This window comes from Melitaea cinxia, chromosome 20 (assembly GCF_905220565.1).
Source record: "Melitaea cinxia chromosome 20, ilMelCinx1.1, whole genome shotgun sequence".
Classification (NCBI taxonomy): Eukaryota; Metazoa; Arthropoda; class Insecta; order Lepidoptera; family Nymphalidae; genus Melitaea; species Melitaea cinxia.
Window position 1 is genome coordinate 14,098,358 of NC_059413.1, and position 27,151 is coordinate 14,125,508.

Consider the following 27,151-nt stretch of genomic DNA (forward strand, 5'->3'; position numbering starts at 1 on the left):
TTGTTGAAACAAATATATCATATACATAGTATGCCTTTACACATATTTTACAATCTACAATTACGTCTTCTTGGTTGACATAGGTTTACAGTAAATTGGATAATGAAAATAATCTCGTAAAAGTATGGGAACTGTAATTGCTTGGGACGGAATCGTTTTGGGTATGGTCCTGTATTTCCTGCTTGTTGCACTCTGTAAGTATTTAATATGTACCTATTTATTACCTTTACAAACAAACAAATTAAAGAATTCATTAAAATTTTGCCAACGCCATCTATTTTAATGAAATGTAAACTATTTCGTAGTGGTTATTATGAATGAAGCTTTCTGCAAGACAGCCTGCTTAAATAATGCAAGACGAGTTCAAGGATCTTTGGAAGTTCCCGATATTGAGTTAAATGAAAGAAAACCAAGCAACATCATTTGAGCAAGACACTTATGTAATATACTAAAAAAAATCTCCTATATGATAAACATAGATGGCGGTAAAAAAATATTTACCCCGAAAAATAGTTGGCGCTGTTAAGTTATCTCAGTTACGAACCAAAATTTTTATTAAGTAAAAAACGAAGTTTCAGATTTATGTACATCTTTATTTCCTTAACTTATTCTAACAATTTTAATTAATTAAAGCAGTTTTAATAAATACAGTTCATACTGCACTTGAACCAGAATTATTCTCTCGTTATCTACTTCTTAAAATTAGTGTAACTTTTACATTCACTGCTATACATAATACTTAAGTATCTTATAGTTTTGGATCACAGACTTAATATTATTCTTCAAGGAAGATTTTGTTCATTGGAACTTTGTCGAAGATTTTGTTCGTGACGTCTTGGAATACTGAACTGAGACTCTTCTCGTAAGATTCTTTTAATTCGTTGAAAACAAGCTCTGAATTTTCATTTAAGAATCTGCAATAAATAATAGTGTTTTAACTAAGATACTAATGCTAGTAGATGGTGGACCGAGTTATACATACTGTATTATGTCTTCATGCTGTTACTTATTTTATGGATAGATGGCGCTAAAACATATATAAAATTGTCAGTACAAAATTATCACATTATACTTACAGGTTCATCTGATCTCCAAGTCTCTTGTCACCGTTAAATAGGTTAGAGAAATAAAGAGAAACCTTCTCTGGGATGAACTTAACTCTGTAGTCCTTTACATGCATGTAGACTTCCCCGTCTTTCTTTATCGGCTCACCAAAAATATCATGCTTCACGACTAAATTGACTGTGAATAGATAATATTTATATTTTAACAGACACATAAAGTAATATTAACTCAATGGGAGTTTTAAAAACATTTAAAGGCACAAGAAATTATTTTATTAAATATCATTAAATATCGCCCAATGCTGTTATTTTATTTCATCTTACTACGGGCTACTAGATGTCGCCACTGAATTATTTTTTAAGACTTCATTTCATTTTTTCTTCATTACGAGATGGCAGCACTTTAAGCATTCTATTTCTTTTAAATTCCTTATAATGAAATCCCTACTTAATAATATAAATGAGAATGTATGTTTAATTGTTACGCTTTCACGCGAAAGCTACTTAACCGATCATCATGAAACTTTATACTCTATATTCTAGGAGGCATTAGAAGTAACAGGATAATATTTAATAAAAAAATTAAAAAATTCTATGCGAGCGAAGCCGCGGCTAAAAGCTAATACTATATATTTTAATACAATATACCCATTGTTATGTTTGCAACTCCTTTTCCCTGAATTGGTAAAACAAGAATCCTCCCCTTCATCACGTAGTCAGCTATGAATTCCATTTTTGGTGTTATAGACTCTGTTTTTAATCGGTAATGTTTTAAATCGGCTCTGAAAATATTGAACGCATTAAAAAAAGATTAAAGTAAAATATAAAATACTCCGATAAATTTATATATGATACGTGCTGTAGTATAAAAAAATAAATTACTTTCTCAGTGAAACAGATTTCACTAAAGTATAGCTCTATGGTAGCTTTATAACATAGGGTTTATAAACATAAGCTATATATAGGCTAACCTTTATTCTTTATAAGTATAGGTTATATATAGGGTGACTAACAAGTGTACGGTTCCGTAGATGGTAAGCGGGTATCCCAGAGTATGGATACGTGCAAAATCAGGAGCATGGCAAACCGACCCTAGCACCGATCCCCAGGAGCTGTGGTCACCTTATTCACCACAGGAACACAATATTGCTTGGGAGCAATATTGTTTGAATCTGATCGTCTGAACGGATGAGGTACTTCTCCAGTCAGATTGCTCCAGATTGAGTGAAATATTACCTCCTCTGTCCTAGTTCCCGACTTTTCAAATATTACTATACCCATTGAGCCTGCTGGGTAAATAATTCTTTACCATAGAGGACAAGGATCAGAGATACATTCACCACGCTATTGCAATGCAGGTTGGTGGATGAATACGCAACCACTTCCCCATTATATATTAGTAACAATCGCTATCAAGGTGTCTTTGATAACAACCGGGACCGACTACTGTACGTGTTCTCCGAGGAGATAGACCCATAAATATATCCAGACCAGAGACTAATATTTGTACAAATACGAATATCTCCGAGTGGGAATTGAACCCGCGGTCACTGGTGTGTAGCCAACGCCACGCACTACACAACACATTCAATTACCCAGGTATCAGTAGCCGTTAATGAAAGATAATACTCCACATTTACGGAAAACTCTTTGAAACCAATTAACAAAGCAATGAGACATATTTACAGACTAATTCAAATTGTCCAAAGAGTTATAACTAAGTAGCTTTTTCTTTGTCGTAACCAATAAACGTCTAATAATTGTAGGGTCAATCCCCCAGCCACTTAGCCCCGCAGTAGCTCTGGTCACCTTACTCACAACAGGAAGACAACACTGTTTAAAAGCAGTATTATTTAGCTTTGATCTTCTGTAAGGTCGAGGTACTTCCCCAGTCGGGCTGCTCCAGATTTCGAGCAGAATATTACCTGCTGTGCCCTACCTTGGTTACCTTACATCACCTTGGAAAAAAGCTGATACCCTTCAAACTGATGGAGCGATTTTTACCAACCATAGCTAACGATAATAACTCTAAAATAGAGACTCGTTTCTACCTAAAACTTGTAACATCTTTCTTTTAGCGTCAGATGTTAAGATTGGAAAGTAAAAAGTCACAAATCAAAATAAGATCTATATTCTATTTTTTTGGAAGAGTCCTGAATAGTAAACAAATATGCCGTACTTCCGACCACAGATAATAGAGTAATATTGCAAGTATAGTAAGGTGACACAAAGAGCAAATGAATGAACAATATTAATAAGCCATAGACGAAAGTAAAATTCATTTTATGTTCAAATATTTAACGCTAACATATTGCTAAAATTGTTTCAAAACCTAATAATATATTGAATATTTTTTCTAAGAATTAGTAGAGGTACAGAATTACGAAAAAAAAAAAATATATATATTAATCGAGCATCGAGCATAAAAGGCCACAAATTTATATTTCGTTTATGTAAAATGGTCGGTAAAAAGACGTCAAAAATAAAATTTACAACAAAATAGGGCCGCCTGTGTCTAGAAAAAAAGTTGACCCTATTAGTATTATTGTCACATTATTTGTATTCACTATAAATATAGAGCCTTGCGCCGGCGGCACACTCTATAACATGTAAACAAAAGGATTGATAACACTGTTGCTCACGTAGCTCTCATTGGGTAACCCTAAGTCTCATACTAAAGTCCCACAAAATTTTCCTGTGAACTACAATAAACTTTTATGCCAATGCTATGTGCTTTATATTATATGGGATAGCGTTAAAAAAGAGATGGATACGATTCCATACATTCTTGGGCTAAAATGTAATGAAATGAAAATGGTATCAATTAATGCATTTAGGCTTATTGATTCCTTGCTGAAAATTATCTATATTTTGGCTATCTGAGAGTGAAGTTATTAGACTTTTTGTAAAAGTGAGGTTATGTTACAATGTCTATACAAAATCCCGATCACTAAGTTCTTGTAGCATTAATGTTTGTTAAATTTAGTGAAGACTGTTTGAAAACTCTTTACCAATATTGATATACACTTGAAACCATAAATAAATATCAGGAATGGACTCAGAATGCATCGGAAAACAGTAAACATGAAACGAGTGACGGACACAGTATTACTGTAAAAATATGATTTATTTTAAATCGATACGAAATCGATAATCATTTTGGTTTATCAGATATTAATTGATATTTTCGATATTAATGTAACTTTATTTAAATGTTCTTTATTGTTTATAGCTTTAATTGTGCATCTAAATATCTTGAGTTAATTAACTAGTGCAAACATTTTCTTTTTGAATTCTGTAATCGATTATAGTTGAATCGATACCCAAATAATTTGATAAAAACTATCTTTTTCAATTTTCTCCGCTTCTAGATTCAGAATTGAGCTGATATTTTATATTTTAAAATAAAAGAATATGACCAATTTTTTAAACAATATCTCTACTCATTACATTTTGGCCCAAAAGTCCCCATCTCCTTTTCAGAGTGAAATTGATATTCAGAAACATTCATAATATAAAATAAAACCCTTACAATAAACACTTTACTATAAAAGATTGACATTTATAAAATTTTGTCAGCATTTTTTACGCTCAACATAATTTAAAAAAAAAAAAGAACAATATCTAAAACATAATAACAAATCGCTCTACGGTAACATTGTTTTATAACTTACTATCAAATTATGATTCGTGAAAATTTAAAATATAAGTAAAAAACACGGCCCATTTTATCGCTCATGCCGTTCATTCTCTTATACTCATTCACCTCTAAAAATATTATGACCACATCCCTATTTGCGTCACAAAAAAAGATATTAAAATGTCATTTTCGAAAATATTAATTATCTGTACGCTCGAAATCCGTATTTTAATAATTTTTATGTGTTTAAAATCATAAATTGATATTTGTTTTTAGTGAAATAAATAGTAAATGGAGTTTTACAAGTGTCCGTTAACTAATATGTTGTGAAAGTGAGTGATAAATGCGGAAAAAACGTGAAATACGATTGACAGGGGTTTGTTTACCATTTAGGACTCTTCCAAAAAAACGGAATATACAGATATATTTTTTACAAAAATCCATAAAACCAAATAAGTCCAACAATTCCTCACTTGTATGTAGTGATGGTGGAGTCAGTGAGACCGTGCAGTCTGATTGTGCGGTAGTTCTGCGTGATGGTAACTGGCCCCACGCCGGCGTCGATGTTCATACCAGATACGAGGAGAGGCTCCAGCGCTGGCACTTCTAAAGATGGGATACCTGGAACATTTTAAATTTAAAATGTAAAAAACGTAAGCAAAAAAAGGTGTGTGTATGAGCTCCGAGGCACAACTGGAGTTTACTCCTTCAGATAGACTGTCTAAATAAGCACAAAAAACTCACTAGTCTAAGAAAAAGATTAATACCGTATCAAATGGTAAATAAACGAAACGATGGCGTTATTTGAAAACGTCGTCTATCGGAACCCTATTGAGTTCCGATAGATGGCGTTACAAGAAACGTAATGAGGTCATTCATTGATTAGATTTTTTTTATATAACTAAGTCGGCAAACAAGCGTATGGCTCGCCTGGTGGTAAGCAAATACCGTAGCCTATAGACGTCTGCAATACCAGAAGCATCGCAAGCGCGTTGCGTCGTAACCCTATCCCCAATTCTCCCTAGGAGCTCTGGTCACCTTACTCACCAACAGGAACATAAAACTGCTTGAAAGCAGTATTATTTAGCTATGATCTTCTGTAAGGTCGATGTACTACCCCAGTCTTCATTTTTTGAGCAGGAAATTCCCTGCTCTACCCTACCTCAGTTAACTTTTGATTTTATTTTATACGTGAATTAGCCAAATGTTTTTTAGTTCAATTGTTATTTGTGCTGTTGGTTTTCCGAATATTAAATAAATAAATAAATAAATTTTACTAATCATATTTTTTTCATACCGGGTGCCTCATATGAAAATCGATTCTTAAGAAGTAACACTAATAAACTTCAAAATAATGGACAAATAATTTAGGAGTCCGTGGATAGTAAAATTAATTAAAATGATTTTTTTTTTTGTAAATATTTTCTTTATCAACATTACACTCATTTATGTTTTTTGTCTCGAAACCTTGTGAACGGGTTACCATCAGGTGAGCCAGCAGGTATGCTCGCTTGCCGACCTAGTTGTATAAAAAAATTCTAATAAAATCAGTAGTAGTATCGTAATTAAATATATTTCACACGTATTTAGGCGCAATCAAACACAAGTTAACAATAAAACAGGAAAAATTATTAAAATTTTGACATATGCCTCCACAAATTCGTGCCAAAGATGGCGTGAACTCATGTGTGTTGCCCATAGTCACCACGCTGGGCAGGTGGGTTGGTGACCGCAGTGCTGGCTTTGTCGCACCGAAGACGCTGCTGCCCGTCTTCGGCCTGTGTATTTCAAAAGCAGCAGTTGGATGGTTATCCCGCCATCGGTCGGCTTTTTAAGTTCCAAGGTGGTAGTGGAACTGTGTTATCCCTTAGTCGCCTCTTACGATACCTACAGGAAGAGAGGGGGTGGCTACATTCTTTACTGTCGTAACCACACAGCAATACGTAAATATTTTTTTCTTTTTTAATAATTTTTCTGGTAATACTACGAAAAGTTTTTTCATTTTAATAACCGTTATTGAAAAGCTTAAATTTTTTAAATAATTTTTCTGGTAATACTATGAAAAGTTTTTTCATTTTAATAACCGTTATTGAAAAGCTTAAATTTTTTTAATAATTTTTCTGGTTATACTACGAAAAGTTTTTTCATTTTAATAACCGTTATTGAAAAGCTTAAATTTTTTTAATAATTTTTCTGGTAATACTACGAAAAGTTTTTCATTTTAATAACCGTTATTGAAAAGCTTAAATTTTTTAAATAATTTTTCTGGTAATACTACGAAAAGTTTTTTCATTTTAATAACCGTTATTGAAAAGCTTAAATTTTTTTAATAATTTTTCTGGTAATACTACGAAAAGTTTTTCATTTTAATAACCGTTATTGAAAAGCTTAAATTTTTTTAATAATTTTTCTGGTAATACTACGAAAAGTTTTTTCATTTTAATAACCGTTATTGAAAAGCTTAAATTTTTTTATTCAAAATATTTTAACGAAGGCGGCAGTTTTGCCATAAAAGCGAAACTTCCTCATATATACATAATTGATGTTCATTTTTGTTCAACCAAGCCGTATCCGTCGCGACCTTTGAACGAAAGCTTCAATATTAATGATGTATTTTATACGGAAATACCATAAAAGCTTCACGATAAGAACTTTTATAATTTCATTGAAAATTCATAAAGTAAATGAGATCGAAAAAGTCAGTAAAATATGGGCTCTTTATAAGTTTATTTTATATTATGAATATTTCTGAATATCAATTTCACCCTGAACATTTAACGCTATCCCATATAATATAAAAGTATAGTCTTAGCATTGGCATAAAAGTTTAGACAGACTTAGGATTACCCAATGAGAGCTACGTGATCAACAGTGTTATCAATCCTTTTGTTTACATGTTATAGAGTGTGCCGCCGGCGCAAGGCTTTATATTTATAGTGAATACAAATAATGTGACAATAATACTAATAGGGTCGACTTTTTTTCTAGACACAGGTGGCCCTAGTTTGTTGAAAATTTTATGTTTGACGTCTTTTTTCCCGACCATTTTACATAAACGAAATATAAATTTGTTATCTTTTATAAAGATACTCGATTTTTATCATTTTTTTTCGTAATTCTGTACCTGTACTAATTCTTAGCAAAAATATTTAATGTATTATCAAGTTTTGCAATAATTTTAGCAATATGTTAGCGTTAAATATTTGAACATAAAATGACTTTCGTCTATGGCTTATTAACATTGTTCGTTCATTTGTTGTTTGTGTCACTTCACTAAGCTGTAGGTATAATATACTCTATTGTCTGTGATTGGAAGTACGCCATATTTGTTTACTAAATAAGACTCTTTCAAAAAAATAGAATATACTTCTTTTTTGTACACCACTCTGGTTTAATGGTGCGTGTGCTGTGACAGCGCCGCCTAAACACCGACGCCCGCTGGTTCGATTCCCGCTCGGAATGCATTTGTGTGCATACAAATATTTATTTCCGTTCTGTTTGTTAGTGATTACGGGCTGAACGTAAGAACCTCCTCCGTCTTTTGGAGTTATGGCAGCACTAAGTTGACCGGGTCAACTAGTACATAATAAGCTGGTGTATGATATACATTGCGTGTGGAATATTTGCTTACTGCCGTAGTAAGAGGTCGACAACCTTGAAAGCATCGCGAAATATTCTTACAAAACAGCTGAGCTTGATGTCGCTGTGATCACACACAATCGACACAGTTACATTACGATGTCTGCTTACATTTCTCTTGCGTGAAATTATGATAATACCCCGGTTCTACTTGTTAAATTATCATACTAACGACATGTGTCTTATCAATTCAAAGTTTCGAAAAGAAATATACAAGAAAAAAAGTGGAATTCGATGTTGAAAACGTATAAGAAATTATAAAGTCTTATCTTTTGGTTAACGTCTGTCAGATAGTGTTAACGGCAACCCATCGCTTGTAACGGTAAAACAAGCCCCTAGTAGCTTTAGCTGAAGCAGGAAATATCGTGCTTAAAATCGTTTTTCGTAGTTAGTTTTTTTTTTTGAAGGATATTTTAATATTTTTAGCTGAGTTTGCCCGTGTTTACCGCACACTGAAACTGCTAAATTGCTTTGAACGAGACTGGGCATAATTTGAGTTCATAATAAGAACTAAATCCTTGGGTATTTTCTTTCCTAAATTCGAATGATCTAAATGTTTGAATATAAACGAAGTTGTGGGTAAAGCTAGTATATATATATTTCTAATATATATACTTCTCGTGTTGCGGTGTTTGTTACCAAACTTTTCCGAAACGGCTGGACCAATTTTTATGAAATTTTGTGTGCATATCGGGTAGTTCTGACAATCGGCCAACATTTATTTTTCACACCCCTAAGTTAAGGTTTAATAATATACTAGCTGACCTGGCGAACTTCGTATCACCTTATTTTTTCCTGAAATATAATAATAACATAATATATCAAAATAAAATATAGCCTATCTTTTAAGTTGGGTCGAACTGCACATGGTGTGCGAATTTTATTATAATCGGTTAAGTGGTTTAGGAGTCCATTGAGGACAAACATTGTGACACGAGATTTATATATATTAAGATACGTATAACGTTTGCCGGGTCAGCTAGTTTATATAAGTATTTATATAAACAAACAAATTGCTTCTATTTTTGCTTATTATTTATGCTCATATTATTATTTGTTTTAAGGTCAAGGTGAATAAAATAAATATTTAACAATGCGAGAGAGCATGTTCCGCTTACATATGAATAATGCATGGCCTGCTTTATTTTTAGGCTTTTGAGAGAAAAAGTATTTAATATAATTTTTTTTGAAGTCAAAGTACATAAAAAAAACTATATATACGTTTTTTTTTTGTTTTTGTATTATTATAGTCAAGATGAAATGTTTAAACTTCCACGGGTAAATTTCTATTTTTTTTACATACACACAATTGTCTGTTTCTATGGTAAGCAACTTCATGCTTGTGTTACAGGTAAGCCGACTGTTATAACATTTTTTTTTTTTTGATAAATGTACATATAAATAATACGTACTAACAAATAAATACAAATATTACACCCAGACTCACGCGGAAATCGAGCCCGTGGAGCAGAAAGTAAGGCTACAAACTGCGCCAACGGACTAGTCGAAAATTCTTTGTGTCAATTCATATAAAAGAAAATTCTACTTTCAGCCTACATCTAAATCTAAAAAGCGCAGTTCACTATAAAGGACCCTGCAGTCATATTATGCCCCAATAACCTTATATGCCCCATTCTTTTACAGATTGTCAAAAAAAACTTAAGAATTTTTTACTTTTATAAATATTCTATCTCTATTTTATAATTCACAACACATTAGGCATTATAGAGTTCCGTACAACGAGAATGTTTCGTTTGCAAGACCTCGGCAGACGATTTGTCGCAAGAGGTCGATGCCCTTGAAGGCAAGTCTTTCACTGCAAACCGACGAAACAACCTCACCGACATATGTATGGAAAATTTTAATTTCTCAATGTGTTTTATTTTTAATTTTCATTTCTTAATTCATTTCGTATTGAGAAAGGTCATACTAAATGTACCGGGGCACATTTCTTGTTTACTTTGTGTATGGGGCAATATTCTTGCAAAACAATCCCTATCGAAATAAATTATAATTTTTTTTTCTAGTATTTGTATATTTATATATCAAACCATTATAATAGATAAATTCTTTAATCAAAAATTTAACTAGCGATATTGACTTAAGTAGGAAATTTCATTATTTTTTTATATGTGTATAATTATATGTTATATATATATATATATATATATATGTAACTATATAATGTATAACTATATATAAATATATATAAATATACTCTCATAATTTTTACCTAATGCGCCAAAAGAAGTACAACTTCAAAAAATTCAATTCGAGCGAAGCTGCGGGTAAAAGCTAGTAAAGAATATACTGTTAATATTTATTAAGTTTACATCCAGAATAACTTACCCTCTTTCATCCTCCGTAACGCATCAGGAACGGCATTTTTCAAGCAGTCATTTAGCTTACTGTCCCGCTGACGACAGCGTGTGAAGTCTGAGGCTGGAATCAAGGAAACAACCATTAATGTATTTTACTTTAAAATACCATTTCTTGGTAAATTTAACTTTTACAATATACTTTAACCGGTAAGTGTAAAGATCAACATGAAAAAGTAGAATTCTAAGTATTTTTATAATTAGATATAATAATATATTTATTTCGGAACTAGCCCATATAGTGTTAGTAACAATTTTTCTTATAATCTAGTGTTAGTACAATTATAAAGTAAATACAATTTAATAATAATTTACTTGTTACGTACATAAAACTTAGAACTAAACTTACAACGAAGTTAGTAACACATATAAATGTAATATAATATTCTCTTCCTATGAGACCCCTGTGCTAAAGATTATAGTTAGCAGAAGGAGCATGAAGCTGTAACCAGCGACAAAACAATGGAGTGTCCCATCGGTCGGCAAAGACGTTCAGGATGGTGTTCGATGCTATGAATAACGTTATATGTATACGCTATCAGATGTACAGGATAACAACCGGGACCGACGTCTTAACGTGCTCTCCGAGGCACGGTGGGGAGACCCACAAGGACAGACAACCAAACCGGAAAGGAATAATGATGCTAGCACAAATATCCATCCTGAGCGGGAATCGAACCCTAACTAGAGGCAGGGCATAGCAGGAAATATCCTGCTCAAAATCTGAAGCAGTCTGACTGGAGAAGTGCATCGACCTTACAGAAGATCGCAGCTAAATAATACTGCTTTCAAGCAGTGTTATGTTCCTATTGTGAGTAAAGTAGAGAGCTCTTGGGGGGATTGAGGGGGTAAGGTGGGCAACGCACTTGTGAAGCCTCTGGTGTTGCAGGCTTCTATAAGCTACGGTAACCGCATACCATCAGGTGAGCCGTACGCTTGTTTGACGATAGATCGTCGCATACGTTGCATGCACCACAATACCGATGTCTAACTAAAACACTAGAGCCTGTAATTTACATTTGATCGAGGAAGTAAATGGAAATAAGAGAAGAAAGCTATAATAAATCACGCTACAATACGTAGGCTTAGGGCGGTGAATGTAAATACATGTAGAACCGGATGAATTTTCTAGTGTTGAAAGGTAATGCAATTTGCTTAAGAAAGTTCTTGAATGTTTACAAATCTTCAGAAGCGTGTCGCAAACGGCCTTGCCTCTTGCGGCGCCGATCTTAAAAGTGTCACACGCGATGAGGATATGAGGTTCGAGTTCTGTATATTTAGAAAAGAAGATGTACCTTCTTATATACGCATATCTATCTTTTTAAATAAATTTTAATTTTTGTATTAGTTTTTGTCATGGCAAGCTTTGTATAAAAGGAAATAAATAAAAAAAACGAGTGCGGTTTTGACCAGACGACTGAAGTATAAAGTCTGCACAATAGGCCTGCACTGTGTCTTAGATATACCAAACGTAACTGGCTATTAGAGAAATAGAGAAAGAAAATGTGTGCTCACACCTCTCTCTTTTGTGCCTTTCGCCTCGCTCGATCACACTTTTTGTAACACTCTAGTCACGCATTCACCAGCTTACCCCCCAAGTCAAGCGCGCGTAAAGATGTTTTACTTATAATATCGTTGTTAGATAGTCTAATTATAGCTTTTAGCTGTTAGAATACCTGTAGGCATAAAGCGAGTCATTATCGGTTTTATCTGTAAGTCGTTTGAAGATTTAATGACAAACTTTCACAGATAAAAGTAATATTATATAAAAATTGACGCTGACAGCTGTTGTGTATGTGTGTGTTGTGTGTGTGTGTGTGTAAAAAAGTTCAGCTGAAATACATAATATATAATAGGTATTATTAGCTTAATGCGGAATGGGCGGACTAAAAAAAGGTTAGAAGAAAAATTCCAATGTAATTCGAGAATTTCATTATATATTTTGAGGCGGCAAACTTTATGATGCCGGAGCGCTGAATAACCGTTAAGTCGAGGTATTTAATACATTCAATTGTTATATTAATTTATTAAATGACGATGACTCCTACTATTTCACTGAAGTCGGGCACAGCAGGAAATATCCTGCTCGAAATTTGGAGCACTCCAACTGGGGAAGTACCTCGAACTTACAGAAGGTACTAAATTATACTACTCTTAACATTGTTATGTTCCTGTTGTGAGTAAAGTGGCCAGAGCTCCTGGGAACGTTCGGAGGTTAAAAGGGAGGCAACTGAGGTAGGGCACAGCAGGAATTTCCTGCTCAAAATATGGAGCAGCCCGACTGGGGTACTACCTCGACCTTACAGAATACCACAGCTAAATAATACTGTTTTCAAGCAGTATTGTGTTCCTGTTGGTGAGTAAGGTGACCAGAGCTGCTGGGGGAGATTGGGGATTAGGTCGGCAACGAGCTTTCGATGCTTCTGGTATTGTAGACGTCTATAAGCTACGGTAATCTCTTACCATCAGGTGAGCCGTACGTTTGTTTGCCGACCTAGTGATATAAAAAAAGGGAACGTCTTTGAGATGCTTCTGGTGTTACAGGCGTCTATCAGCTACGATTGCCCTTTACCATCAGATAAGGTCAGTATGAAACTGGAAACCGACGACGAATGGTTCTCATAAATGCAATGTACAGTAAATTATGTTAGGTTATGCAATTACAAAAACTATTCCTTTTAATATGTTTTTGTAATACGAATAACAGTGATATATGGATTGATGCCGAGGGTCAAATTTTGCAAGACATTGCAAAGTCTTGTAAACATTTTTTGTTGTAGAACTTTCTTAATCGTAGTGTAAATGTATCTTGTAATAGTAGAATTTCGTATCCAAAGTTTTATGAAGATTTCTTCGAAATGTACGAGGAGATTTGTGTTTAATTTTGGCTATATCATAGTAATATTGATATGAGTGCTTCATGACATTGTGACTTCCTTAAAAGTGTTTAGGAAGTAAGAAATGTAATCACTTATTTATAAATGTATCATTAGAACAAAACTATTACAAAAGAAAATAAAAAATATATATATTCATGAAAAAAGAATGGTAATGTTCAGCGGGTCAGCGGGTTTAACATACATCTTCTTATTCTTTAGGTTAATGGCTTTCAATAGTGCCAAATGAGCCCAGATGATTTTGCCAATGTCACGTAGAATTAACATGCACCACAAACAGTTTAAAGTACATAATTCTAGATACGGTACGTTTAAAAAGTAATTGTGGTTGACAGTGACATAAATACATCTTATATATAAAATTCTCGTGTTACAATGCTAGTTAAAATATTTCTCCGAAACGGCTGGACCGGTTTTTATGAATTTTTGTGTGCATATCTGGTAGGTCTGAATCGGTCAACATCTATTTTTCATACCCCTAAGTTATAAGGGGAGGGGGTTAAGGGAGTTAATAACATATATGGCAAAACAAAGTTTGCGGGTCAGCTACTATACATTTATATAAAGAGGTATTTGTTGTTTAGCGTGCATTATGAAAAACATTAAATATATTTTTTGATTGAGCCTTCTTAGTTTTACTTCTCAAATACTTGGTTCTTATCTAAAATGTAAAGCCATGTTATAATAATAATAAAAAAATATATATATGCACTTCGCGTACACAGATGTGATTTTTTTCTATAGGGAAATGGAGTAAGCTTAAGAGTAAAATTACCTGGTAATTTATTATACATTTTACTGTTATAAATCAGGCAAAACAGACAGCTTATTCCACTTCATAACTTAGTTTGACTCTATGAGGAATGTATTTTCAGAATGCAGACAAAATCACGTGTATCGGCTAGTTAGTATTATAACGACCGCATCTTTACCATATTATGAAATCTAGGGCATGCAATTATGTAGCAACACTTTGCCATATTCGCTCAGCCTTGACACTAAAGCGCGGGTTATTGACCATCACTCATTTATGGCAATCGTTATATTAGTTGTTATGGTGGTTAAAAGGATTATGGGTTACGTGTTATAATTATTGTGGTGGGATAAATGTTATGGGGAAGAATATGATAGGAGGTTAAGTTTAACTGAGGTAGGAGATAGCAGGAAATATACTGCTTAAAATCTGGAGCAGCCCGTCTGGATAGTACCTCGACCTTACAGAAGATCACAGCTAAATAATACTATTTACGAGCAGCGTTGGCGCAATGGTCACAGCACTAGTTTGTGGCTGTTGCGCTGGCGGTTATGGGTTCGATCCTTGCACATGACCAAAAATCTGTATTGGCCATACAGATGTTTGCCGTGGTCCAAACCACACCCAGGTGTTTGTGCACTTCTTATGGTCTCCCCACCGTACCTCGGAGAGCTCGTGAAGCCGTCGGTCCCGGTCGTTATCATGTACACCTGATAGCGATCGTTATTCATAATAGGGAATATTTCCACCAACCCGCATTAGAGCAGCTGGGTGGATTAAGCTCTGAACCTTGTCCTACACGGGGAAAGAGGTCATGTCCAGCAGTGGATATTACAGGCTGAAAGCCTTGTGTTCCTATGTGAGTTGATTAGAGCTCCTGGGAGGATTTGGGTGGGGTCAGCAACGCGCTTGCGATGCTTGTAGTGTTGTAAAGGAACCATCAAGTGAGCCGTACGTTTGTTTGCCGACCTAGTTGTATAAAAAAGGTTAAGGTTAGTTAAAGAATAGTTTTAATCGTAATTCCTTCTGTGAAATTTAATAAAGTGTTAAGTATCGAAATGAAGTGTTAACGAAATTTAATATAGCCTGTTTTATTTTTAGAGAATTTAGCTGTCTCATTTTGAAGAAAGTATTATACATATATGTTACATTATAATAATTTGTAGTCGTCAATGTAAGCAGCCATTTTTTTCAATTCAAACTTTTATTTCTCAAAACTGTATACAATTAGATATGACAGATAAATGCTTTACTTAAAAGAAATTGTTAAAAAAATATTCGAAATTTTGACATCTGCGAAATTCTCAAATATCGTAATTTATTACATATAAAACCGCATTGGCTTCTTCTCTAGTAACTTATATTGTACGATATAAATATATAAATACTGGTCGTTCCAATATAAATAGCTTAAAATAAAAAAATACATGTAATGTTTAAAATTTTTTTTTCATATTCTATATTTTAGTAACACTTTTTTTTAATTTTCTAAAAGCACGAGTCATGTTTTTTAAAGCTTGTTTTTTTTTCTTTTTTTTTTATATAGAATGTAAACGCTTCGAGTATTATGCAGTGGAATCTAATATTACAGAACGAATTTATAACATGTTGTCTAAATAAATTTATTGTTAGTGTATACGAGCTTAATGCGAGATTCACGTTTCTTGTACAACGATTAAGATTCCTTACCACCGCTTACGTTATAGAAGCTAGTAAAATAAGAATTGTATCTTTAGAAATTTAAACGAATCATAGAAATATATTTATGCGTATATAACTCGAAAAGTACTTGTTAGATCTCAAAAAATTTAAATGGGACAAAATGACATAAACCACCTTTCGATTAAAACAAAAATCATCAAACCCTGACTGGGAAAGTTCTGAGGTAACTACATAAAAATACAATCGAATTGAAAACCTTTATCAATCTTTTTGGGAGTCGGGTAAAAAATCAAGTTATTAAAGGAAAATGAAAAAAACATAATATAAAATTTAGGTATATTATTAGCTTGCAAGCGGAATATAATCCTAATATTAGAAAGAGATAGTGTTCGCGTAATATCGAAAGTGAATTGTGTAACGTGAAATTACTCTGCGGTCGCTATAAACTAAACTTTGTCTATGATCTCTATTCACATGACCATAGAGTACAAATTGAATAAAACCACTGATTTAATATACAATAAAATGAATATATATACTGGGTATAAATTCTTTGTTGAAAAGACTAAACCTATACTATTTATATTGTAAATTTTATTTTATTGAATTTTTTTCTAGTGATTTTATGTTATCTGTCAAAATCAAAATGAAAAATAACTTCATTCACACCCTCGCATCGTCATTTTAGAAAATAAAAATTTCAAATGGATTATTATTTTTCACAGTGAAGCTATCACCGATTCGGAATGTAGGCAGGAAACTTTTACTCTTTAGAAAATAATGTATAAACTGCGTTTTAGTAAAAAAAAAAAAAAAAAAAAAATAGTAATATCTTGGATGAAATACAGCGTCACTTAGTTGTAAGTAAAATTTTCAGTAGTTATAATCTGACTTAAAAGAGCAATTTTCCCTTTCGTTCTCTCTCTTTTATAGGTATATGTTATTAACTGTCTATTTAAGGTTAATTGTCAATAGAATTGTAGATAAATAATTGTGTTTGCTCGCAAACGAAAAAAAAAACCGACTTCAATTACATCGACGAGTAATACAACGTAGATCGACGAAAAAATAGTCAAGTAACAACGCATTATCAAAGATAACTCAAAAAGTAGTTATCAGATCTCGATGAAATTTAAATGTGACCACATGATAAACATCGGCTTTCGATTAAATTAAAAATCATTAAAATCGATACACCTAATAAAAAGTTATTTCGGATTTTCAAGAAATTCCCTGGATTTCTCTGGGATCCCATCATTAGATCCTGGTTTCCTTATCATGGTACTATATTAGGGATATCTTCTTTCCAACAAAAAAAAAATTATCAAAATCGGTACACCTAGTAAAAAGTTATTGCGGATTTTCAAGAGTTTCCCTCGATTTCTCTAGGATCCCATCATCAGATCCTGGTTTCCTTATCATGGTACTAAACTTGGGATATCTCCTTTCCAACAAAAAAACAATTATCAAAATCGGTACATCCAGTAGAAAGTTATGCGGTATAATACAACGTAGGTCGACGAAAAAAGCGTCAAGTAAAAACGCATTATTAGATATAGCTCGAAAAGTAGTTGTTAGATCTCAAATAAATTTAAATGGGACCAATTAGCACACACCACCTTTCGATTAAAGGAAAATTTGTTGAAATCGGTCCACACGGGCAAAAGTTCTGATGTAACATACATAAAAAAAAAAAAAAAAAAATACAGTCGAATTGAGAACCTCCTCCTTTTTTGGAAGTCGGTTAAAAAAACCAGTCAAATTCACTACCTAACTAAAAAAAACTTTCCGTATATACACATGATCTGTCATAATTTTTCGTAAAATATTGTTTTATTTTCATCGACCTTTTTGACTTAAGCTAATTATCGAACTTTTGAAAATAAAAATTTTCAAAATATTTTTTTTTAGTCTCAATTTTGTACACCTGACCTTATCTGTTAGAGCGAATAAATTTACTTTTAAGGTAGACCGTTCTTAGAATCACTAATCACGTAAATCATAGATAATATTTAAAAAAATCTCTATAACATTTTCGTAATCCGCCATTTTGACGTTTGACAGTACTTAACCCAACTTTAACAACAACAAAAAAAAAGTTCGTGTCAATTTATTTTTAGTTGTTTTTTTTTCATTAAATCTCCCTGACCTTAGTATAATAGTAAATAAATAAACTATCAAACAACGACCTCCGAAGGTCAACGCTATTTAGGCATCACAATGGCGCTTAAACAATCGACAATGCACTGTTTATATTCAGGCAAGCTTGCCGTGCAAGGACCAGCTATGTTGCCTGGACGTGATATATTAAACGATATTTATTTTTGTTTATCAAATCCGTTTATTTACAATAGTACAGATTGGTAGATTACGCCTCAAATCTTATACAGAGTAATTTGTTAATGATAAGTTCTTCTATATACAGGAATTTGATTTGTTTATCAAATGCGCAAGCCTGCTTAAGAACTGCATGATCATTTAAGGCTAAAAAAATCTCTCCTGACTCTCAATAGTTAACAGTCTCTGATAATTTATTGCTAGCTTTATTTTTCATTTATTATAAAGTTTGTTGTAGTTTCTTTATTTTGCAATAACTCCAAAATACTTATAGGTCTTTTTTACGAAAATTTTAAAATACTTTTTATTTTTTTATTTATTTTTTATTTTATACTTTATTGTACACCAGAAATATATATGATATAAATAAATATATTTAATGCTTGCTAAATACAATTTATTTTTTAATTGTCATTTACGTAAAAAACTTTAGTTTTGGGTGATGTGTCCGTAGGACGGTTAGGATGGCTAGTAATTTAAAAAGATTCAAAACAACGGTTGAAAATCAGATCACAGACAAACACGACAACTACTAGTTTTCGAATAAAAAAAGAATTAACAAAATTGTCGTACTCAGTAGAAGTTATGATATCTAACGATCACAAAATATACAATTGTGTTGAGAACCTTCTACAATTCGACTGTATTTTACATGTGTTACTTCAGAACTTTTTTCAGCGTGGACCAATTATTATTATTTTTTTTTATAAAGATATGTCCAAAGCAAAAGGGGGTTATTGTCATGTAGTCCCATTTCAATTTTATCGAGATCTAAGACTTTATTTAAGGCATATTGTTAATTTTTTTACACGTGCAGCCTATGGGTGAATCATACCCGTTTGGCTACCAAAGTTTTGCGCGCTCAATATAACAACATCTTTAGGATGCGAATGCTGAGCTTGTTGTTTTATAATGTTATTTCTGTTTTTATTTTACCTACGCTAACTACTGAGCATAGGCCTTTTTCCCCATGTAAGAGAAGGATCAGAACTTAATCCACCACGCTGCTCTAATGCGGGTTGGCAGATATATTCCCTACTATGAGTAACGATCGCTATCAGGTGTACATGATAACAACTGGGACCGACGGTTTAACGTGCTCTTCGAGGCTCGGTGGGGACCCACAAAAACTGCACAAACACCCAAGCCACGGCAAACACCTGTATGACCAATACAAATGTTTGTCATGTGCGGGGATCGAACCCGCAACCGCTAGCGCAACAGGTACAATCCATGGCTGTAACCGTTACGTCAACGCTAACTATTTGGTACACTGTTTTTTCATTGTATGGACCTTGTCTGAAATTATTATTATAATAATGGGTATTTACTTGACTATTTTATCGTCGACTTTCGTTGCATTATACCTTATAACGTTACTAGTGTACCGATTTTGATATTGATAAATCGGTTTCTTTTGTTCTCGAGCAAACACTGTTATAATTATTATGGAGTCGTTTGCTGTAAATGATTTTTGTCACAGCAGTGGGCTAATATCATGTCACAGATAATTCGTTATATTTATTTTATAATTGTAAACAGCTGTCTACTCTTACATATGTAGTATATAATTACATTTCTTTACGGAAACCTCTGGAATATAAATTGACACTTTATTTCCGCGTCGTAATAAATACGTGTCCTGGGTTTTATATACTCATTTATTTACTTCTGTACGTGTGTTTCACGTGTATATGTCTTCCTTTGCTATATTTGTTTATATACCCTGTTAGTAATATAAATGTGAATTTTTAAGGATAAGTGGATGTTTGTTATTCTTGGTGAGATATTTATTTATTATTTATAATTACAGTTATAAAATAATTTTAAGTATAATTATATAAAATTATGGTTAATAAATTACTTGAGCGTTAATTTACACATTAAACTTATATTGAATAGAAGAGGAAAATAATTATATTATGAAAATCGTCAATAATATAATATGTTACCAAAGTACTTAATCTATATATATATATATAAATAAATGTTTGTCTGTATGTCCTTTATATAATCGTAAACTAAGCATTTGATCATGTCATGATCTTCAGCAAGGTGTAGTGTACGAGCCTACAAAGGCTTCTGAGTTGGTACAACCAAAAAAAATACCCCTGATTCGTACGAAAGTGGCTAATTTTTTATAATAGTAACTGCGGATTCCTTGCGGATTATTCTCTCCAAAATTTAATAATAATAATAATAAATATTATTTATTGTACACCAAAGAAAAATACAATATATTAAGATTAGTGTTAGCTTTGTACAATAGGGCCTTATCGCTTAAAAGCCAACTCCAACCAGGCAACCGTGTTGCGGAGGATATTATGATCGGTGAACACAGACAGACATAGGTAATTTACATTCCGAATCGGCGGTAGCTTCTCTTTGACTATAATTAGTTAATTAAAACTAAACTAATATTGATATGTAAAATGACGATTAGTGCATTTGAAGCCTACTTGAATGAATTAATTATGATTTTTATTGTTTATGTATAAACTTGTGCTTATGACTCATCTCTACGTATGTACAATTATCACCCGGAACAAGTAACGGACAGACGAATATTGCATAAATTCTGTTATTAGATGGTTATGTATGCGTTACATTAATATTTCCTCTTCGTTTATTATTATTAATTAAATTATAACAATATCGTTTTATTTTAATTTCATGTTATTACGTTTCTAAATATTTTTAAAAGGCATCATTTTTATGAATTTTTGTAAGATTTTCGATGATTAAATACTCTGTTATTTTAATTTCAGCCAGAATGTGCACGTGTATATACATTTTGATTAAACAGTGTATTGGTCATTCATGAAAAAGTTTTATTTTTCGTTAATTTCACATTGAGTTGAAATGTTTATTGTGAAAAAATTTAAGAATTTTTCCAGTCTTCACATTCAAAAGGCTACTAAGTTAATAGTTTTCTGATATAATAGAGAAACAGCTTATTTCGTCAAGTGGTTGTCGCGTTATTTTTGAATCACATCCAAAAAATTTAATTACATCCAAAAAGTTGTCGTCCAACATACGATATGTTGGACGACAACTTTAGTTAATAAATTCTTTTTCATCATTACAGCCTATACAGTCTACTGCTGGACATAGGCCTCCACAAGCTTACGCCAAAAATAACGTGAACTCATGTGTTTTGCCCATAGTCACCACGCTGGGCAGGCGGGTTGGTGACCGCAGTACTGGCTTTGTCGCACCGAAGACGCTGCTGCCCGTCTTCGGCCTGTGTATTTCAAAGCCAGCAGTTGGATGGTTATCCCGCCATCGGTCGGCTTCTTAAGTTCCAAGATGGTTGTGGAACCTTATTATCCCTTAGTCGCCTCTTACGACACCCACGGGAAGAGAGGGGGTGGCTAAATTCTTTAGTGCCGTAGCCACACAGCACAAAATTCTTTTTACTGTAATATTATTACAAATACTTTAAATGATATTTAATTGATAGTTTGATCTGTATTCTGTATAAAAGTGTGCATTTTATAGCATATTAATGAATTGTTATAAAAATATAGACGTTTATGAATAAGCTCTTCACGTATTTTTCATTTTATGAGAATAAAGCACAGCCTCTTTTGAGGCGTGCAAAATTTGGCGTGTATTCTTTATTAACTTTTTTCAATAAAAAAAATATATATATATAATTTAAAAAAAGGACAGAGGAAAAAAAAATTAGTAACTTTGTTTTGCACTGTGATTATGTGTATATTTCAGATTAAAATATAATATTTATTCAACAATATAAATACTTTAAAATTTTAGATCACTTGAATTTTGTCAAAATTATTTTTAACAGCAAAATAATATTAGGAATTACATAACAATCAATAATATTTTCAATGGTTGTAAAATTCAAGGACGAATTTACATAAACCATGACCTTAGTTAAGAAAAGTATTGTATTCAAATTTGAAAAAATATTGTCAAGTGCCAATCATATTTGTTTTCGTCAATTCACGTTCAAATAAAAGACTTAAATGTTCTGACTAAGGGATAACACAGTTCCGCTACCACCTTGGAACTTAAAAAGCCGACCGATAGCGGGATAACCATCCAACTGTTGGCTTTGAAATACACAGGCCGAAGACGGGCAGCAGCGTCTTCGGTGCAAAAAAGCCAGCTCTGCGCTCACACTCTCACACATGAGTTCACGCCATCTTTGGCGCGAACTTGTGACTGTGATAGGCTGAAGTGACATTCAAGTAGGTTTCAAAAGCTAATTTGAATCGTCATATTTTGACAGATTTTCGGATTCGGGACCTAGATTCTGCTAGAAACTAAACTGTAAATTTATGTTATATAACTGTATATTATGTTAAAAAAGTGTGTGTGTGTGTGTACTTATGTACGTACGTAAGAAGTTATACTTCATTGGCTATCTTTCTTCACGTTGCTAACTTCATCTTCGTTGACTAGCTAACTTCAGGGTGTCGGTTTTTATGACGGCGTACAAGCGCGTCGGAAAATTTTATTTCCATCCATATTTTTTTATATAATAAGTAATCACCAACACATCATATACTAAAACCTTCTCCAAAATACGCTGCATCTTATGGTATAAGTATTATTCCGATCGGTTCAGTAGTGTTCGCAATATAACCGAACAAAAAACCGACTCTTCATTAATTACTATAGGGCAAAAGCCGGATAGTTGCCTCGTTGGGATACACGCCTTAGTTTCGAATGCACTATGTTAGGATTGTTGATTGTGTTAGCTTTTCATCATAATCGGAAGAGCACCCCGAGTAGCCTTAATGCCACAAAAACAATTAGAGTAGGCGCTTAGGTTTTGTCCGTGTAAGCAAAAATCTTGCGCGTAGTAACTTTGACTAGCGTTCAAATTATATTAGTAAGTAAACGCTATTGAATATTTGTATTAATAAATAAGATTTCAATAAGTTTTGTGTTTGCTGGCATACATTGGGGCTTAAATTATATTCTTTATAACATTTTAGTTTTAAATAATTTTTATTTATTTCGCAAATAGAAACAGCAAGTACCCGTATCATGAAGGATAGTTGCCCAATTGAGTTTTGCGGATAGTTACCCCTATAACAACTCTTGGGGCAACTATACGTAACTATAAGACTATAAGTGTTCAAACGACCAAAGATTTTTCTAGTTTTTTGTTGTTTTTTTATTGTAATTTATCTTAATTAAAATAAGAACTTAATAGCAAAATACCTCGTCGGATTAAGCAAAAGCAAAATATAGAAGAACCTTAAGAAGATGGAACTCTAAAATGAAATCCTAGCTATGTCATCGATTCAAAGTTATATGATTAGCTGTATATATATATTTAAAAAAAAATAGCGACTTATCTAATTATATTTGTGAAAATTCTAGAAAAATAACCTTTCCTTAGAACTAAAAATTTAATAAGATTGGTAAAAAATATATGAGACTTAAGAGAGGTATCTATTCTTTTATGTGGCAAGTATCCCTTGAATCATTTTTACGTTAGGCTACTATCCGCCATAATAGGCAAGTATCCCTTTTTTTAGAGGTCAAATAAAACACAATTTAAACATTTTTGAATATCATATCAAAAATTGACCGCTCCAGCGGGGATCGAAACCGCGTCTCCGACTGACCGTGTCGGTCGTGTCGGACCGACAGCTGGAGCGATCAATTTTTTATATGATATTCAAAAATGTTTAGAATTCCTAATGTGTGGGTAGCACAAAAATAAAATCGTAGATATTAAAAACAGAATTTACTCAAAACCATTATTTATTCATATAAAAAAAAAACAGGTTTTTATAGAAGATTAATGAATTAATTATTTAAAGAATATACTTTGAACAAAATAATAATAAATAAATATCTTTAATTAAACAGCGTTTTCAAAAAGTGGGCCAACTAGCCGATTTACCCTAGATAGTAGATAGATAGATATAATCACATGAGTTTTTTTTTAATAAAAGATGACTGATGAATTTTTAATTTAATTTTTTTTTATTGAAAATCTAACCTCACGTATATCTTTGAATATAAAATATATTTACAATTATTATTTTTTATTAAATCGTATGTAATAAGTACATTAATATATATATAAAAAAAAAACATATCAGTCTGTCAGTCAGTCAGTTCAGCCTATTGCAGTCCACAGCTGGACATAGGCCTCCCCAAGTTCGCGCCAGACATCCCGGTTTTTCGCATTCCTTATCCGTGAATAATGCCGGCGTAGACTGATTGAGGATTGCGAAAAAAAACAGTTGTATTTAAAAAACTTGGAATTGAATATAATTCCCCCATATGTTGTAGTAGAAAAATATCCACAAATAAATATAACTCTATTTTAAAACGTAGACAATATCTTTTTTTTTACTAAAAAATTGGTAAGGAACTGTATATAAAAAGAACAAGTTGGAAAAAAATCTGCCACTGAAAGATCTGTCAGAATCGATCGAGTTCTTCGGACTTGACTTTTTTGGTATCCTTAAATAAGTATACTTCTGTTATTATTGTTATGTATTTGTGTACGCAGTAATGTGAATGAACAGTATTATAATTTAAATAATATTAACATTACTTATAATTACTTTACCAATATGAATTATCAAATATGATTTGCTTGATATCTATATTATTTCGTCGATAGAGAAATTAAACGCAAATACTTAAAGTATGCTTTGCTTTAATTAAAATTATATATATTATTGAACATATTTTATAGAAATTTTAAAAATGACATTGTTTTGTAAGATTTTTTTTTCTATTTCCGAACAAAAATGTTTTTGATAAATTAATCGTTATTAATAAGACTAAAATTATTTTTAATTTTGGTACATAAAATCAACTAAATAAAAAGTAAAAAGAAGAAAGTGGAAAAATGTAATTCTTATTATTTTAATAAATATATATATTATAATATTTATTATAAATTAACTTGTACACCTATGCTGACGCTAGACCATTTCCTTTGCTCTAAGGTTGCCTGGAAGAAGTTTTTTAGCCATAAGGCCGCCCTTTGTAACTAATGAATATATTGTTAAAATTTTTCTTTCTTTGCTATGTATTATTTCTGTTTTTGGTGTACAACAAAGTGTATTATTATTATTATTATTAATAAATAGTTTTGATGTATAATAAATTAAAAAATAATGTCAATATCACTTAGAGTCACTTATAATATTAATTATAAAAATTGAATGAAAAGTGTAACAATAACGTTAATTTACATTGCAATAAGGTAGTCTGCAAACTTTTCAAATTCTGACAGTATTGCAACTGGCAGTCAACAATAAAAAAAATACTTTCTCACAATTAAAAAGGTATACAAATCCAAACTGCAAAGATTAAATTTTTGACAATATATTTCTCAACGAAACGCAACTACCTTCACCTCATAAAACAACATAAAAATCACTTACGCAACACATTCTCAGCGACCACAAACGTCAACGGAGCGAAGAGAAAAATTAAAAACATTTTATCACTTTAAGTGAAAACTTTTTCGTTGCACTATGAAATTAAAAAAAATACAGTCGAATTGAGAACTTATTTTGAAGTCCGTTAAAAAGTGATAGTTCAAGCAGCGTCTCTCATGAACTGAGTTCGCGCGCAATTGTATCGGGTATATATTTATTTTTCCCGCTCGTATTGCAGAATGTTTGACGTTCTATACAAAACGAGTTACTGATGTTGATATTAAGGCATGTACTGACTGCGTGGTCCAGGGCGAGCGTCTGATATGCGTATTAAAACGCACTATTTGTACCAGCAGTACGCTGCTCTACATTGCTTACTATAGCCCGATTCCTACATTCAATTATTGCTTTTGCTCGCATACGAAAACAACATCGACTTCAAATTTTTGATGTGAAAATAATCAATAAATAAGACCCCAATGAATATTAGGGACAAATCAAAAATATTAAAAAAATAGTCAGATTAAAAAAAAAACGATTAACCAGTCATATGTCAAGCCTGCCGTAAGGAACTTCGTTCCAAAAAAAGGAACCAATTGTATATACAATGGAAAATACACTCAAATTAAGAATCTCCTTTTTTGGTCGTCGGTTAAAACGTCTCGTTTTGCTTACGAATCGTTTTCGTTACGAGTCGTACAATTTCAAAATTTAATTGTTTCTTTAATTTTTATTTAACTGATTTTACTACGATTGTTTATCGAACAATTACTGTATTTTTAGAGGCCGTGGCATTATGAAAACTATAGCAGATATAAATTGAAGTATACAGAGACATGGAAAGTAAAAGATTAGAAAGAATTTTTTTAAAAAGCTATCAGGATTCATCCTGTAACATGCCACTGCTGGGCAAAGACCTCTCCATAAATAAGAAATATATAAAATATAAATGTATAAAATTAAAATGTATTTATTTATTTACGTTTACAAGGATATAACTAGGATTTTCTTTGTTAGGTCTAACAGCGACGTGATGAGAATCCTATTATCATCGATTTAATTATGCTTTTTAAAACCAATTGGCATTAATCCAACTTAACATATATGTATCTATATATAGTCTGTAGTCGCGACGACAGATGAAAACAATTACATGAGAAAAAGCCCTAGTAAATGGAAGTTTTTTTAGCCGACTTCTTAATCGGTTTCAAAAAAGGAGGAGGTTCTTAATTCGAATATATGTTTTTTTTTATTTGGTAAGCTTACAATATTTTATTACATAACGTAATTTAATAAAAAAATTATAAATAGATCAACGAATTATCCATTTGTAGCTCTGTTTGCTTATTCTTATACAGTCGAAATCTCTAACCGAAATCACATTTACAA

General features: G+C 32.3%; 1 protein-coding gene across 1 annotated transcript; it reads right to left on the minus strand.

The window, feature by feature from the left end:
- Window positions 1–572: 572 nt before the first annotated feature.
- On the minus strand, window positions 573–25,966 carry LOC123663343 (protein takeout-like). The gene is made up of 6 exons (XM_045598033.1): window positions 25,766–25,966; window positions 10,693–10,785; window positions 5,178–5,325; window positions 1,713–1,846; window positions 1,077–1,242; window positions 573–914 (listed from the first exon to the last, which is right to left on the minus strand). Exons 1-6 carry the CDS (start codon window positions 25,821–25,823, stop codon window positions 776–778), a joined length of 738 nt encoding a protein of 245 aa, XP_045453989.1. The 5' UTR covers window positions 25,824–25,966; the 3' UTR covers window positions 573–775.
- Between the last annotated feature and the right edge of the window lie 1,185 nt (window positions 25,967–27,151).

Coding starts and splice junctions, on each gene's coding strand:
- LOC123663343 (XM_045598033.1), bottom strand. CDS start 25,823: ATGTTTTTAATTTTTCTCTTCGCTCCGTTGACGTTTGTGGTCGCTGAG. Junction 5,326..10,692: donor GTTACGGAGGATGAAAGAGG/GTAAGTTATTCT, acceptor AAAATGTTCCAG/GTATCCCATCTTTAGAAGTG. Junction 1,243..1,712: donor AGTTGCAAACATAACAATGG/GTATATTGTATT, acceptor ATCTATTCACAG/TCAATTTAGTCGTGAAGCAT.